Genomic DNA, 16854 nt, shown 5'->3' with positions numbered 1-16854 from the left:
TTTATGTTTATTTAATTGTGCGAAGAGATCGGATGCATACTGATGGATTTTTTTTCTCACCAGAACGTTTATCCTCCTTGATGAAGTGTTCATCTCGGTCGAACGTTTTACCATTTAGCGTTTTAGCCACAAAATTTCATGCATTGGTATTTTACAGTATATGCTAAGTAATGCGTAATTGTGAGATTGAGGGAGTAGGATACAATGTTTTCAACTTGTTTTATGAATTTCCTTGTCTTATTTGTGTAGCAAAAGTCTCTGTATTCAACTTTTGCTGCAGTTCTGACCCGCATCCTCTTGTTGGGTTAACTTTGTCCAATCAGACTATAATTTTTAGCCCAAGTCTTGAAAAAACTCATTCTAACACCTAACGTAAACTGTTCCATTGTAGCTCCATCAGTATGTTTGAAACATCGTCATTCCCCTAGTTGAAATACTTCTTTCAAACTCCACATTTTCCTCTATATTTAATTCAATACACCTTGATATCATCTACGACACCCTTCTGTCTCCTGTGTTGAAGAAGATTTGGTAACACTTTATTTGAAGGAATGTGCATGAAACTTACATGAGACTATCATAAACATGACATAACACATATCACAAACGTGAAGGAGTCTTTTGTAAAGATCTGGGGTCTTGTGTGTTATTTCTAGTTAATTTGGCTCCTGTGTTGTTTTGTCAACACAATTATTGGTCCCAGCTGTCTTGTGTTCCTTGATTATTTTTTCTTGTGTATTTATACTCACCTGTGTCTTAGTTTCCCTGCTGGATCTTTGTTATAGTCCGTTGTTGTCTGTGTCTAGTTGCTCGTTGCTCACCTGAGCTTCTTGGCTTCGTTACTTGTGAGACATCGTCAAGCTCGCTTATTTCCACTTCATCCTGGGTCTGATCGCTGCCTCAGTCCTCATCTAAAGTCCATGCTTGAACGTCTTCATAAATATTTACAGCTGTTGTCATGAAGTGTCATTCAGCAAATAATGACACTATTAATGCAAAGGTCCACTAAAAGTTGCATTGAAAGGTCATCAAAAGTTTCGACTCTGCATTTTTCAGTAAATAATAAACCTGTTATTGCAAAATGTAATTAAAACCTGCATGAAAAGTCGATAAAAAATGTCAGCTTTGCATTAAAAGTGTCATTATTTACCGAATAACACTTTATGAAAACAGTCATAAGCATTCACAAAGACTCCATCGTTATGACAGGTGTTATGTCATGCTTATGCACACCCCTTCAAATAAAGGGTTACCAAAGACTTTTAATTGAAGTATATTTGGAAATTTAACATATGTCAATTCATATTCTCTTGTTTTTTTCACAGATTTTTAAGGGAGACGAAGGTTCCTTCCAAGTTTCCAGTCTTCAGGCAAACACAGACTATCGTTTCCGCGTTGGCGCCTGCCGCCAGTGCCGGGACACGCACCAGGAGCTGTGCGGGCCGCTGAGCCCCTCCTCCCTGTTCACGCTGCGCCGGCAGGAGTCGGCATCGTCGGGAGATCATAGTGCTTTGGAAACGGGCAAAGGGGCGGGCCTGATCTCGAGCGACGAGCACTTCGCGGCGCTGATTGTGTGCGTGTTCGCCGGCCTGTCCATCCTCATCGCCTGCCTGCTACAGTACTTCTTCATGAAGTGAGGGAATTTTTAACTATAGGATAGAAAGCGAAATCAAAAGAATAAATCACAGAAATGAACTTTTGCAAATGTCTATGAAAGAACAGAATGAAATCAAAACACTTGAGATGTACTTTTAAGGCTATGTATGTCGATTTAAAAAAACACATTTTTTTTGTAGTCAAAGCATTGATTCAGGCTTCTCTATTTTTCTTCTCCCTTTACCCATTTCGGTGTCATTTTCTTTTTACACCTCTGTCGGGTTTGTCTTTTTTGTTAAGGATTTCTGTTGAGGGAAGCTTCATCTTGGCTGTACCTCAGTTGGGAAAGAAAACTGATAATCAAGCCTTAAAATAAGTGTGAGCGAAACATTTGCTCCTCATACTGCCTTGCATGTTTTTTTTTTTTATTTTTTATTTTACATGTCTACATATTCAGTAGAAAACATATATATTTCTCTGCCGTCATTGCCTTACTTTTTGTTCGCTGCGGACTGTATTCATTCAGCCATATTCAAATGTAGGCCTTTAAAGCTTTAGCTTTTCCTACTTATTCAGTTTGTTCCTTCTCTGCAGGCTGTCGGTCAGGACAAACAATCGCCTGACTGAAACACACACTTACACATGCGAACCTCTGTACATGACCATGCATGCATACGAAACACATTTGCAAGGACAATAAGAAAAAAACAAATTTCCAATTCGAAGACGACAGTCATATCTGCTCAGCTTTTGCCAGTCAATCACTCGCACATTCGGCTACCAAAGTGAAGCAATCCGTTTGTGGTATAAGATGCTGCTATCCTGTGATTTCATAGTATCGGAGAGAAAAAATGGAAAAACATGTATTTTAGTGTGAAAAATGATGGCAAAGTAAGGTTGAAATGTTAAAAGGGGGAAGGAGTGAACTAGGTGCTCAAAGTTAGAAGTTCTGAGGTCAGTTTAGCAATTTGCGCTAAAAGGGATAGTTCAGATTGTTTAAAGTTAGGTTCTGTTAAAATTTATAGGCAGTTTATGTTTTCTTTACAGCAGATAACTGTCTTGGCGTTTCCATGTAGTACGAATCCAGATTAGTTGACCCTCGAGGCAGAAGCTAATGACTAGTCTAGGAGGGACCAAGACTGAAGCAGACTTCTGCTGTTTTTGAAACAACTCCGGTCTGGAAAAGAGAAGAGTGATTTATCCGAATGCTTTTCAAATAAGAATTAATAAAGGCATGAAATATGTGACAGTTTAATTGGCTCATAAGATAGGATGACAAAATGGCTAAAATGAAACAAGATGAGATCTTAGATTAAAACAAATATAAAAACAAGTTTCTTTGATTCTACAAACTGAAGTCCTGATACATTTCATCCTATGTTTTAAGGAATCTTTGACCAGAGTAAAGACCAGGTTTGGCCCATCTGTGTGTTGCAGTCAGCTAGCCTCAAAAATGCAAACTTTAGCTTCATGGCTAACAGACAAAAGCAGTATTCCCTCGGTGCTTACAGATTATTTTGAAATTGTCTATAATTATTTCCTTTTTCTACTGGAAACCCAAAATATTCTCATACAAACAATTCAGAAGTGACAGGACGTCTTAAACTTTTTTGCGTCAGAGTATTGTCAGCTACCTTGACATTGGTCACATCTCTCAAGCGACCAGAACTCAATCACTATTTTCAGTCTTATTTCAAAACAAGAATCTCAAATATAGATATAGGGGCTCGAGTCAAAAGCACTCGCCTTCATATCAGAGGTTTTATTTGCTTAACTGTCACCCTCAAAATGTCTACATGTAAGTCAATGGGTCCAAGAGGTCACCAGTCTCTTCATGATAGTTGAGTGGTTTTTAAACTAAAATAGCTCCAACATGTTGGACTTATTTTAATGAGAAATAAGTCGTTTCACAAGAAGCCAACGTTTATTTTCTGTGAGGTAGGAGTTGCTGCCATCGGTCTTACTGTCAGAAAGTGGCACTGAAAACAAAACATGAACTGCCAGATAGAAATTTGAAGAGAAGTAAAAAGTTAAAAAATTTTTGCAGTTTAATTGAATGGTATTTCATACATTTTTACATTCAGGTATATATTCTTTAAACCTTTCGGTCTTGTGTTCTACACTAGAAGATAATCATTGGCGCACTGCCTCCAAACTTCTTTTATTCTGCAAAATTGCGTATGTATAAAGTTTATCTCAAGTTTAAAAGTTAATAGATCGTGTTCCCATCAAACACTTGAGTTTTTATTTTTAGACTGGAGTTGTTTTAAGACAAAGAAATGCGCGCAAGTCTATCCTTTGTTGGACTAACAGTTAGCTTCCGCCTCCGGGACAGCCTAAGCTGAGTTTATGCTAAATCTACGTGCCAAGAGACTTAATGTAAGGTATTAACTGCTTCTAATCTTTGGACAGGACCTCAGCATTCTTTTAAATACCACTCTTAGGTCAGAATCTGGACCTTATGTTGGGCATTTGTTGACTCCAGGAAAACTGGCTGGGATCGCAATTGCCTGTTGCTCTTCTTAGGAAGGAGTTGGCCCAGCACGTTTGATCCTTTGTGAGATCCTGGGGGTGAGGGGGTTCTACCTTCTCAGATGTTATAACTTCAACCTCTTTTTCTGGAGCGTGATTTTAGGATAAGAGGCGCTAGCAGCGTGTCTGTGACCTTCTCTAAAATCTTCATTTGTAATCTGGGAAAAGCCCATTAGAAGTTAGCTTGGGCTTTGTTCTCCAGACATTTAGCACAAACGCTGAAGCTGTTCCTCCTTTTAGCACGTCTGTGAATCAATACATTTAAAGCCTCTTCCCCTCTTTTTGCATCTCCTGAATATTTCTACTTAATTCCCCTTCTTTTGGCTCTAGCTACTTCTTGTCTGCTTTCGATCTATTCTGTCTCTCTGCTTCCTCCACATCTCTTACTCTTTCTCTATTAAAAGGTGCTTTATTGACATGTAATCAGAGCGGTAGCAAGTCTGTGATCTCTACTCAGACAGACATGATCTCTGAGGACTTGAACTAATCTCCACTAACCAAACAAAGCCTTGGACAGGACACAGCTCAACAGAACAGGGCATTGTGATATACGAATCACAACCCCGACCTCTGTGTCCCGCCTCATGTCTGCTCCTCGCAGCAAATCTTTTACATCAAAGCCAAGGTACAAGCCGTGTTTATCTTCTGTAGTCCAAAGAAGTCACCCCGATCTGCATTATTAATGTGAGACATGCCTACTTCAGCTGGGTGAGAGCGTGGTGGCGAGACCGGACGGGAGGCAGAGGTTTTCATTGTAACGTACCTCAGGGATAAGGCCTTACAGAGGGGGAGGTCTAATCCCATCGTCTTCTTAGCTGTCATCACCATCATCATACTGACCATCCCATCCTTTTCCCGCCTTCCTCCTTCTTCCCTCTTGACGCTGCATCTCGCCCTCTGTCCTCGCTGTGCCTTGCTTCGTATGTGTCAGTAAGCAAAGCGGTTTAATAGCTCAGAAAAAAAAGTAAAAAATCTTTGCCAAAGTTGATGGGAAAGTCAAGGTAGAGTCCTTTTCTAGGTTTTATTTATACTATATATTTGCATACAGTACTTTACATGCCAATTACAGTGCAATCTTCATTTATTTATTGTTTAAAGTTTAAGAGACAAGTGTAGTTATATACTAATTTTTTTCTTGTAGCATGTTTTTTTTTTTTTAATGGATGTATGTTAGATTGTATGATTAAGGCCAGCATTCCTTATCTCAGTAACCCTTTAAGTATTTCTCTTGCTCATCAGTTCATGCATTACCGTTTCAGACATGTAACCAAATGCCGATGGGTTTTTGTAACCCCTTAGTGACACATGTAGCAAGCCAGAGCTTAGTGTCACTTCAAGTTCCTTTGTATAGGGATGAATATTTCTGCATTTGGCTTTTATTTTCTGTTCTGAATAGTGTTATATTGAAGCTTCTGATATCTTATTTTACAGTTTTTAATGCCAAAGTGCAGCCTTTTTAATGATCTCTAGATATTGCAGTCGTCTCGAGGGTTCTGTGATGTTCTTCTGTAACAGCACATCATTACAACTATTATTATTGTTAGTATTGCTCTCTCAAATGGAACAAAACATTAACTTGATCTGTGATTACGCTTTTTTTTTTTTTTTACATAATGTTGTTTTTATTGTGTTTTATAAAGCTAAATTGTGCCATTTAAGAAATGTCAAGACCCCATACTTTGTAGAAATATTTTTTTAAACTGATTTCACATTTAAATTTAAAGAAAAGAAAACAGAAAAAAAAACAGTCATGACAATTTCAGGCAGATGACGATGGGTGCTGGTTATTTCACCCGTTCGCCGTTTCGTACCTTTGCATGTTTGGTTGTTTTTGACTCCACATTTTCTGTGTTAATTGGTGCCATTGAACGCACCGTCGTATCACTTGTCAACCTACAATTTAAAGGAATTTTCTATTGATTCTACTGATAGTCTTGTGGAAAGAAAAGTTATAGTCTTGGCTATAACTTCAATAAACAACATCTTTATATAAGGAAGACATTTAACTGTTTTCATTTGATCAGGGTGTCCTAACCTGTCATGTTTTCTAACAGTCAGTTGGCCAAAACCTGAGTCGCATTCAAGTTTTGATAAACGGGATTAGAGGTAACACTAAAATTTTAGATGCTACGGTGGCTCTCAAAAGTGTACAGGACCCTGTCAGACTTCCTGGGGTTTGTACTTTAGTAGTGCATCTATCAATTGAGATTCATCTGAAAAATGTGAGGGGCTAAAAACTACATATAAAGGTTGAATAACGAGGTTGCATAAGTGTGCGATTTCTTGAAATACTACAATTCTATGTCTACCAGCAAAGACACAGCATTTGCTATCAGCAAAGCAGATCCGGTATGTAGATCTTTGTCCCATTCTCCTAAATTACACCTGTGTACAATCAGGTCATTTTGATCTTTTATAAACGCTCTTCAAACCATACATCTTTGCAAAACGATGCTAATGAGCAAATAATGCAACTGAAAGCTGGTGCGAATTACATAACCGGTTTATAGCACCTTTATACCTACCTGAATAGTACAAGATATAGATTATAACCCTGTGAATATGTGCACATTTAAGAGCCACTGTAATAAAAACGTTTAATTTGTCAGACTGAAGCATTTTTGTAATGCCTTAACTTTGTAATTTACAACAACAAAACATGGGCAGATTTGCAGCAGTTTAATTAGATGGGTGCAAAAATGGTAAAATAGTTTCAGAACAGAGGCATGATTTGGCCAAAGGGGAGAACTGACCTGTGGCCTAATGTCAACAAAAGCAGTTTGATAATTCCTTTTCAGGTTAGTTGCTGGTGTTTTGGTAGAGTTTTCTTATTCTTTGTTTTCTTTTTCTTATTCTTTTTTTTTAATCCAGTGTTTTGCTAAGAGATAATATACAGAGATATCTATAGAGTTATAGAGTAAAAATGGTAAACACATTATGACTAATAAGAGTTGAAGCACTTTTTTTATGACGAGCATTTGACATGACGAGGTTACGAGTGGGAGGCAACGGATCCTTTGCTCTATTTCGAGAAAAAAAAAACCCAAACACTACTGCCAACGCTTACTGTTACGTCCATTGGCATTATCCTCCCGTTGGCATCACTGTGACATTACTGGAGCATGGCACTGCGCTCCCAGCAGAATGCAATCTACAGCACTGAGGAAAGTACACTTCATAAGGGGTACCGTGCCTTTGCCAGATATGCTCATTGTGTGTCTGCCTAGACTGTTGCATATTAATTGACTGGTCGACGTGAGTTTTCTTGTCTTTATAAACCCCCTTTAGTTTCCCTCTTTGAGCCTTAAAACCCCAGTGCAAGAGCAGAGGTGTCCTTCTGTCACCAGCAGGCCAGTTATCTTAGTATTGAACAATCTGATGATTCTGGTTTTGTATATCCCTTTATGGGCTTTATTCTTCTTTTTTTTTTTTTGTTTGGTTAGTTGGTTTGTTTTTCCAAATGCTGTTTAGCTTTTCAGAGACCCACTCACCCCACGACTCCTCCCACCCCCTGCCAGTCAGGGTAGACATTTTGTGGCTACGTCCAGAATAAGAGACGACGTTTTAGCCCAGCAACCCCACGTCTGTGCCTTCTGATCAGTTTTTATTTCTTTTTTACTTTCATTTTATATTTTTTTCAAATGTACATTTTACAGTAAGTGGAGGTTTTTGACTGAGAGATTTGGCAATTTGACAGAGACTCACAGGTATTTAACTATTTTCTGAAGCGAATACAAATAAAAGACAAAGATATTTTTACCTCACAATTTTAGAGCAAACATTCCAATGTTGTCATGGTCTATGATTTGACGCAAAGAAAAAAAGCATAAAAAAAGAAGTTCATGCATTTTTGTTTCTTGTATTGTAAATGTTAGACAATTTCATATGCATTATATAAAAAGAAACTGCCATATCAATTTTAATGTATAGATTTTTGCAAATACTACCCTATGTATGTAAGACGTAACTGTATCGGTAGCGTATATATAATATATTTATGCCCAATAAATGTTTTAATTTTTTCTGACTTGCATTGCATTTGTTTTTGTGTCCTGTTGATACTTATTCCAACTCTTACACACCATGCTTCCATGTAATGAAGTGTAGCATCTGGTGCCTTGCAAAATATCTGTACTCCCTTTTCCTAAGATTTGCCACATTAAAACCACAAAAAGGAATTGTAGCATTAGTGTGTTTCATTATGATTTCATTCAATTCAATCACATAATTAATAGGTGTGTGTCGTTTGAAGTCTACAATAAGCCGTGTCTGAATATAAAAGCACACCATAGTTTTCATTTTAGTTTATTTTTGAAAAATAAACTTACTGTGCCTTCTGAGGCCCTAACTGCTTTTTGCTGGAAGCTCCTCCTACAAGAAAAAGCTCCATTTGGTATCCAATCACAATATCAATTTACAAATAATCAAAAATATGCATTATTTACCTGAACCCAAATCTATTAACCACAACATAACCAAATTGTCTGGTTGAATGAACCTGCTTTTGTTCCCCTCTTAAAAATGATGTGACAGTCACGCACGACATGTAAAATGGAACATTCTGCAATCAGCTTCTCCATATAAAGTTATAGGTGCCTGTTGCTCTGGATTTGATGAAGCCACTTGAAGAAAACACAAAGGTAAGATGGACACAACACATCATATATGGTCATTTTTCTTTTTAAGATCAAGAAAAAAAACAATTACCCCCTTCACCGTAGAGTCTGACGCAAACCAAGCAGCACAATTCTTTATGCCGGCCAAAATGTTATGAAAATAATCACAATTTTGAAGTCATTGGTTGTCAGAGTGGGTCGCCTATGTTATGCATCTGAGCTTTCCAGCATTCAGTCCTGACATGGTCATTCTGTGTTTCTGCACTAACACTGAGAGAGATACTTCTGCTCAGCCTGAGCCAACCTGATGGTGGAGGAGTTTTAACACCTGGTATGGAGGAAATGCATTTTAGCGCCTCTAAGCGCTAAAATGCGTGTTTGTGAGTGTGGTGTATTATTCCACAGCTGCAGCTGAATTGCTGATCTTTGTTTGCACGCTGGCGCTCATCAGTCTCTAAAATGCACATTCTGGAACGCGGTGATGCTGACAATAAAAATCCTAACTCAATTCACCCCATCGTTTCGCTCACTGATGGAATGGTTTGTTTTCGTCTGTTTTGTTAGGATTCTTTATTCACGCCTATGATACATTTCTTTAAAACAGTTAATCCTATGAAATACTCTGGACACTTTCCACGCCAGTAATGGACTGAGGCGTACAGAAAGGTCCTTGACAGATTCTCCCTTTTGTTTCTGTGGGTCTGGTTGACCTCACTGCTAAATGAGGGACGCTTTAATCCGTTGTTGATGTCCGCCACTCTGTCGTAAAACCGGGACAAATGGAGGAATCATTAAAAGAATCCTATATCTCACGCCTCTAAAAAAAGCAAAGTTTCTCCATTATTTTTCTGTAAGTACAAACATTAAAGATAAAAGAAATCAGCCTTGTTTCCCTCATGTTTAATTTACCACATTTTCTTTTAATACACAGATACATTAACCAGCAGGTAGTCACATTTTTCAAAAACCAAAACGAAATAAAACTTTTTGTCTTCTTTTAATCATTATACACTTAGTACATTAATAAATATATCGTCCTGCTAACAGTATATACAATCGCAAAAATTAATTTAGCAGAAATACATTCTTTACTGCCAAGAGGCCACGTAGTAAATCCAATGCACTGCTGTCGTGATTTTAATTGCTGCACAGAACCAAGCTGTCCAAAGCATCTAATTACAAGGTAATGCATGGATAACATGATGGTTTACAGGTTGTTCATTGATGCAAAGGATGATACAACACATGGCACACGGTCCTTAATTAATCCACACTTTTTACTTTTAGTAATATTCACTTTCAAAAGCAGCAGGCATGGAATCCATGACTGCTGAACAGAGTTGTGATAAATGACAAGAGTACAACACATTTAGAAAGTTTTTTTTTCAGTTCAAATGCTTTAAAATGTAATTTATTAACAAATGTACAACTGACACACTGATGTAAAATATGAAACAGAGGATGATTTGTGATGCAATAAGCATATTTTCCAAAGGAAAGCAGACAAACCATGATTTATGCTCACTTTTTAAAGTACAAAGTTTTACTCAAAAACTAACCCTGAAGAAGTGGTGAGAAGGCAAAATTTTAATGTGTCATGAAAAAAAGCTAGAACAAACCTTAAAAGTATAAAATGAAACACATAATATCATGCATTTTTTTTACATTTTAAAAATGAACTGCAAGAAGAATTTAGATGCATCTGCACTCAGCCGGCATCACATTCAGAAAACATGTAAGAAAAAGTTAAATCTGCAACACGCTATAAGAGTGTCCAACTAACAAATCATAGAGTGAGCTTAGCTATTAGATATGAGAATGTTAATCTATACAGCAAAATCAAGCTATTTGTGGTTTTGCAGTGCAGTGAAACATATGACTAATATCTCTAGAACAGTATGTCCAGAATAATTATTTTTATAATCTAGTGAAAACAAGAAACAAGTGCCTTGTCAAATTCTTTTTTTAACCTCAGATGACCAGTGTACAGTGGAAAGGAGCCTGGAAATGGACAGGATTTGATATTTGCTTCTAATATAGGCAAAGAGAAAGTTTTACTCTATTTCAGCCAGCTGAACACCAGGAGAAAGGGCAGCAACATGCTACAAATAAAACGTTACAGACACCAGACAAAGTGCTGGTGAGATAAAAAGCCAGAACCTTTTCAAAATTAGATTGTGTCAGCTTTTGAATATGAAAGGGCTCTCATACTGGGAGGTCTCAAAAGATTTTGAAATCAGACATCACACTTTGTGAAAATCAGTCCATAAGTTGAGTCTAAGTGATGATGAAGCGAACTGTGCCCTGAAACATGGTGATGACCCAAATCACACAAGTAAATCCACCTAGAACTGTCAAGAACCCTCAGGCAGAGAGAAAACCCAGATCTCAATCTTTTTAATCCAACACAATCCTCAAAAAGAAATACCTATAATTTCCAACTTATATTTTACTGCCAAGGAAAATCCACCATGTGGGAAAGGATTAGTGCATGGCTACAAAATGGAGGAAGGGGTGAAATGACTAAGAGTGGGTAGAAAATGAGGAAACAAATTGGCACAGGGACGAACTGACCCCCGAGTCATAATCTGTCCAACCCTATAAAAAACAAAGCTTTCAATCCAAAAATGTAAAATACAATTAAAACACTGCTGTTCAGGCTCTAAAACATCAGAATACCCTTTAATGCCAGCGACCGCAACCCCTGTTTGCAGCATCAGCGTGGAAATGTGGAAATGGAGCGAAAATTCAACATGCAGGTCTTTGGAAGGATGGATAACAATGAGTCTGCCTCACTAACAGTCTGCTACACAGTTACACATGCTTGCACACAAGAAAATTCTACAGTGCTTCCTTTTGTCATCCAGAATACGATATAAGGCATTTGTAGATGTGTGTGATGTTTAGGTTTATATGTACAAAATGCTCCTCCTTTTTGTTCTCATTCAGGTAAAGAAGCATTTCCAGACGATGTGAAGGTTGTTTACACTCCACTTTCAAATGTTACGGCACTTGCTGAAAGAATCTGACATGTCGGAGAACATTTAAGAGCAAAACTGGCTTCAGTTTAAGCATCTTTTGTGGTTCATGCTCTTATTCAAGAAAGGCAAGTCTTTGGAGATTCTCCCCTCTCTGACAGAAATGATGGCTTTCAGGTTGGCTCCTTGACTCGGCTGGGCTCAAAAGCTCACAGTGGATTCTGTCCAGCCATTTGAGCCGTCGCCCTTCAAGGTGCTGGCTGTGCGGCACCGGGACGGCTGGCCGTCGGTCAGGCCGAACAGGCGCGCTGCCGCACCCCGGTACTTCCATGACATGGTGTTGTAGAGGATCGGATTTATCGCCGCGCTCAGATAGAAGAGCACGACAGACAGCAGGCTGCAGTACTCGGACAGCACGGACAGCAGCGGCGAGGGCGCGTCCAGGGAGCGGAACTGCAGGTAGCGGCCCACGTGGAAGGGCAACCAGCACAGAACGAAGGCCAACACGACCACCACTTGGAGAGAGAGAGAGAGCAAAAAGAGAAGCAATCAATGAGGATAAAAGTAACAATAACAAAAAGGGTAGCTGATATAAGACAATATTAAAATGCTAAGGATGGCATTTTGGAGTAAGAGTTTAACAAAGACAAGCGCAAGATTTTTTGCATGAATTTCTGGGTCAAAGTACTTTTGTACTAGAAAAGATAAAATGCTCAGATTTTAAAAAGCAGTTAAATTAAGAAAAATACAAAAAAAAAAAAAAAAAAAAAAATTCCGGTTCATTGACCAGATGCTGCACATGACCATGTTTTCATGTCTTCACATCTCATTTGTGTGATGGGGGACACTCGGTCCTCATTAACTGGAAAGGCGAACAAGCATTAGAAAATTGTTCGGGCACAAATGTTTGTATCTATTTTCAGAGCATGTGCTGCCCCACAGAACAAGCTGTCCTGAGCTGTGAGTCATTTCAGCCACATCTCGACTCAAATCAAGTTTCTTTTTACTTTAGTTCAAAACGTACTTTTTCCCTATCGGCCATCTATCTAATATGATTTGAAAGTTTGATAGAGGTCGTCAAAAGACGGCTTTGACCTAAACTAAACAATCTTACGTTTTTTTTAATATGTATTATTTTATATTTGAGAGCAAAAGCAACAGACCTTTTAATTAACTAATTGAAATTACATTTATGTTAGCAGGTCAACTGAAAATGTAAAACTTTAAACACTTATTCCACATAGAGCAAAATATGCTGACTTTGTGTTTTTATTAACTGTATTCAATTTGGCGCATAGAAAATGAAAACCCCAACACTCAATTTGTATGAACATTGGGATCAGCTTATGGCTCTGTTAAGAAAGCCCAAGCTTCTGTTCATTTGCAGTTTGGTTTTCTCATTTTCCTCTCAACATCCTCCAAGGTTTCTCTGCAGGATTTAGATCAGAGAGTTTCCTGGCACAGTGATACTGTGGTCATCAAGAAGGTATTGGCACCTCTTACCAGAGTGGGAAGGTGTCGAATCATTTTCTCAAATTTGGTTTCTGAGAGAATTAGAATGTTACTTAACACTGATTGAAAAAGGTTTTCAAACACAGAAGTGTCACCCTACTAAAATGTAGCTGCATGTAGCTGTTTATGTATCACTAACTGAAGGGCTGACTGAAGAGAGAGAGAGAGAGAGAAAAGGAAAAGAATCAACCAATATCAAACTAAAGGAATAATCAAAAATAAACACTTGAAACATACAGTGTAGCTATATAATATGAGCTTCACCTACTTTCCATTGAATTAGAAGAATTAATTAACTTCTCAGCGATGATCAAAGTTTCCAAGAAGTATACCACTTTTTTTGGAGGGGGAACTTGTTCTGCCCCCAGCCCATGCTGTCCTGGGTGGTGAGCCATATTGCCAATATAGTCCACAGGTAACTTTTTTTTGATTTAGTTTAATTTCTCCTTGCACCTGTAATCAGAGCAGTAAATGTAATACATCTTGAAACTTACCCAACATCTTGATGGTCTGCCTATTACTTTTGTCTCTGTGAGCCACACGGGAGCTCATGTTCGTCTCCCTGTGCCTGTGCCACAGACGACGGCCAATGAGACTGTACAGCACCGTCAGACAGAACACTGGCATGAAGAAAAACACCGAGCTCAGCCACACCATGGCCCCCATCAGGCCTGACTCAACGGCGTAGTGCGTCATCCTGCACTCCCGAGTGTCCCCAACATCCAACAGCCAGCCGGTCGTATTAATCCGGGACGTGAGGTTTAGTGGTTCCACATTGTCCCTCTCCACTCCAACCATCACAAACACGGGCCCTGCGCTACACAGGGACACCGTCCACAGGACACAGATCAGTGCGCGCACTCGCCTTTTGGTGACCAGTGCTTTGGCGCGCAGCGGGAAACAAATGGCCAGGTAGCGCTCCACCGACAGCGCGGTGATGTTCAGGATGGTGGAGTACGTGCAAGACTCGGACACGAACTGGAAAAGTTTGCAGAGCGCGTCTCCGAGGCGCCAGGGCCGGTACCTCCACATGCGGTAGAGGTCCAGCGGCATGCAGAGGAAAATGAGCAGGTCGGACACAGCCATGCTGCACAGGTAGAGGTTGGTGGTGGTGCGCATATCCCTGTACTTGCTCACCACCAGGATGGTCATGACATTCCCGGCCACTCCAACTAGAAAAAGCAGCGAGCAGGTGACGGTGATGAAAGTGAGGAGAGGGATTGAGTAGTAGTTGAGCGGAGGCGCTGGCTGGTCGGCGCTGCTCGTGGTGTTGTAGGTCTCCTCCCAGCTGCAGTTACGCGGGAGGCACTCCGAGTCATTGGGCCAGGAGGGCATGCTGCAGCGCGATTATTCACAGGACCAGGCCTCCCTGCGTTCTCTAAAGTCCCCCTGGGAGTTGGAGTCCTCACGCCCCTTAGAGGCGCTCTCCCCGCCGTTCATTGCGGAGAATGGCAGACGCGCGTAAAACCAAGAACCTGACGCGCGCTGCTGCGTAAAAGTCTGTCGGAAGGTTAAAGAAATCGCAATTATAGGATGAAACATTTATTTGAAATCGCTTTTCTTCTCAAATTATGTGGATGAGGTTAGACTCGTGGAACGCATCTGATTCTGAAAACAAATTCTTAAGTGACCTGTTACTTATGTCAAACAGGAGTCATTAAAAACACACAAGCTCCTCATTTTTAGACCACAATTGAAATTAAAACAGAAAGAAGACCAATCTAATTCTATATCGATTTTTGCTCCTTCTGTCGCACTTACAGCTACAACTTCTTCTGTTCTCCGGTGAGAACCGACATCACAACCTGGAGTCTTTCATTCCTAATGGTGGCATGAGTAGTTCACGTCATCGGGCACCGTCCAAAACAAGAAGTCGTTTTACGACTTCCATCGGGAGCAGGTGACGGTGAGTCAGACTCCGGGTCTTATGATGCGGCGGCAGCAGCGAGGAGTGACTGTCCTGGGAGGACACAGACTCAGAGTCAGCCAAACACGAACGGACAAAAAACCACCACCGTGAAAACAAATTCCACCCGACGAAGAAAACACAGCTTTATAAAACTGACAAAAATCACAGTGGGGCGACGCGTTCTCAACATCTTCAGGGGAAATGAATTTAGGGATATATGACCGATGAAAGGATTTCAGAGTGAAATAATAAAAAAGAAAAAGGTGCAAAAATAAGAGATCTAGCTCCAGTCCCGGTTGTGATGCTTTGGATGTGATGTGATGAATGCCCTGTGTGTGGAACCAGATTCCCAGTGCGCAAAAAACCCATCAGGTGAAGAGGTGCTGCTTGGGGGGAGGTGAACGGGGTGCACTGTGGCTGCAGCGACACCACCTACTGGAGTTGTCAGGGCAGTGATGCCTGGATTCATTGAAACTTTTCACACAGTGTTGCCTTTCATAGTCCACATCAGAGGAAAGAGAAGCAAAAAAAAAGAGAGAGAAAAATGTGCCTAGCAATTAGACTGGATGGAGATAATGGATGTTGTTACCTTTCTAGCATAATGACTTCAATAATTGATGCAAAAAGTGAACCCCCCTTACCCCCCTCCATCTTCTTCTTTTGCCTAAGACATCTTTTGGAAAGAAAGGGGTGGTGTGTGTGTGTGTGTGTGTTTTTTTAATTAAAGTTACATGTCAAAAATGACATGAACCAATATTATTTTAAGAAGGTGACAATGTCGTTTTTAACCTGAACCTGCTTTATTGTCATCCACAACTTTCTCCCTGATTTGTGAGCTGGATCTTTGGGTCTTCATGATGCTGTTTCAATAATGTTCTCTAGCAAACCTCTGCGGCCTTCAAGGTACAGCCGCATTCCTACTTAGATTGACAGGTTGCTTTTTCAATTATCAGACCACAAGAAGTCAAAATTTCTTGATTTTTATTTGTAATCTTTGTCCATATCATAATTATCCAGTGTGGTGATGGTTTATCAGATCAAAAGTTTGCAAGAAAATGGATACTTAATTGTAAAAGTGATAATCTACAACCAGTTCTGAAATGTATTTTTCACATGCGGATGAAATGTGTTCATCAATGGCAAACATTTTTTTAAATTCAGCTTCTATTAAATAAAAGTAATGGAAGCTGAATGAAGATGAATGAAGTAATTTAGTTATTTGGAATAATGACATGGCAGTATTACTATTTCATTAGACATTCAGTACTCAGATTGTCATTCAGCTTAAATTCAGCGTTATAATTGCAACTACAAGTTGTGAATCACGTCATAATGAGGCTGTAGCACAGAATTAATTGAAAGAAAAAATCTGCATGCTCCTTATCATTTTCATTGAATGTGCTCTACAAAAAGGGGTTTTAAAGAGTAACAACTATTAGGCACAACACGATTTAAAGCACACTAGATTAAAAATGTAATTTTTTAAAATGTTTCTGTGCTGAAGCAAAATTTTAATTTTCTATCCTGCTGAATCTAGGTCAATGGCAGCTTTAGTGCTAAGGACAATTTAGTGAGCTTGCGTAGACTTGAAATGCAAAAAGTTGTGATATTAAGGGCTGTTTTAAAACATTTTATGTGATTTCAGGAAAGAAGTAATGTATTTATGTTTTCTCAGTAACAAATGAAACAAATAACCAATTTCTGCTGGCTT

The 16854-nt window shown here is 39.3% G+C and overlaps 2 protein-coding genes across 5 annotated transcripts in view; one reads left to right on the top strand and one right to left on the bottom strand.

Annotated features, from left to right (window-relative positions):
- fndc3ba (fibronectin type III domain containing 3Ba) overlaps window positions 1–8311 on the top strand; it is a 104176-nt gene extending 95865 nt beyond the window's left edge. For all 4 annotated transcript variants that reach the window (XM_055038116.1, XM_055038113.1, XM_055038115.1 and 1 more), the window contains one exon: window positions 1326–8311. In XM_055038116.1, coding sequence (XP_054894091.1) covers window positions 1326–1637 — 312 coding nt within the window. In that variant the 3' untranslated portion in view covers window positions 1638–8311. The remainder of the gene's footprint in view (window positions 1–1325) is intronic.
- A 1357-nt stretch (window positions 8312–9668) lies between these two features.
- On the bottom strand, window positions 9669–14646 carry ghsra (growth hormone secretagogue receptor a). Its single transcript, XM_055038497.1, has 2 exons — window positions 13729–14646; window positions 9669–12237 (listed from the first exon to the last, which is right to left on the bottom strand). The coding sequence occupies exons 1-2, from the start codon at window positions 14567–14569 to the stop codon at window positions 11924–11926; spliced, it is 1155 nt and encodes a 384-aa protein (XP_054894472.1). The 5' UTR covers window positions 14570–14646; the 3' UTR covers window positions 9669–11923.
- Window positions 14647–16854: the final 2208 nt, after the last annotated feature.

The sequence above is a fragment of the Poeciliopsis prolifica genome, unplaced genomic scaffold (genome assembly GCF_027474105.1).
Source record: "Poeciliopsis prolifica strain line A6 unplaced genomic scaffold, Auburn_PproV2 SCAFFOLD013, whole genome shotgun sequence".
Classification (NCBI taxonomy): domain Eukaryota; kingdom Metazoa; phylum Chordata; class Actinopteri; order Cyprinodontiformes; family Poeciliidae; genus Poeciliopsis; species Poeciliopsis prolifica.
Note: the sequence above shows the minus strand (reverse complement) of the source record. Positions and strands in the feature narration are given on the sequence as shown.

What these genes read in the sequence shown, in the direction of transcription:
- ghsra (XM_055038497.1), bottom strand. Translation starts at nt 14,569, where the DNA reads ATGCCCTCCTGGCCCAATGACTCGGAGTGCCTCCCGCGTAACTGCAGC. An exon ending in GCAGACCATCAAGATGTTGG is followed by an intron (nt 12,238 to 13,728) that starts GTAAGTTTCAAG and finishes TCTCTCTCCAAG; the next exon opens with TGGTGGTCGTGTTGGCCTTC.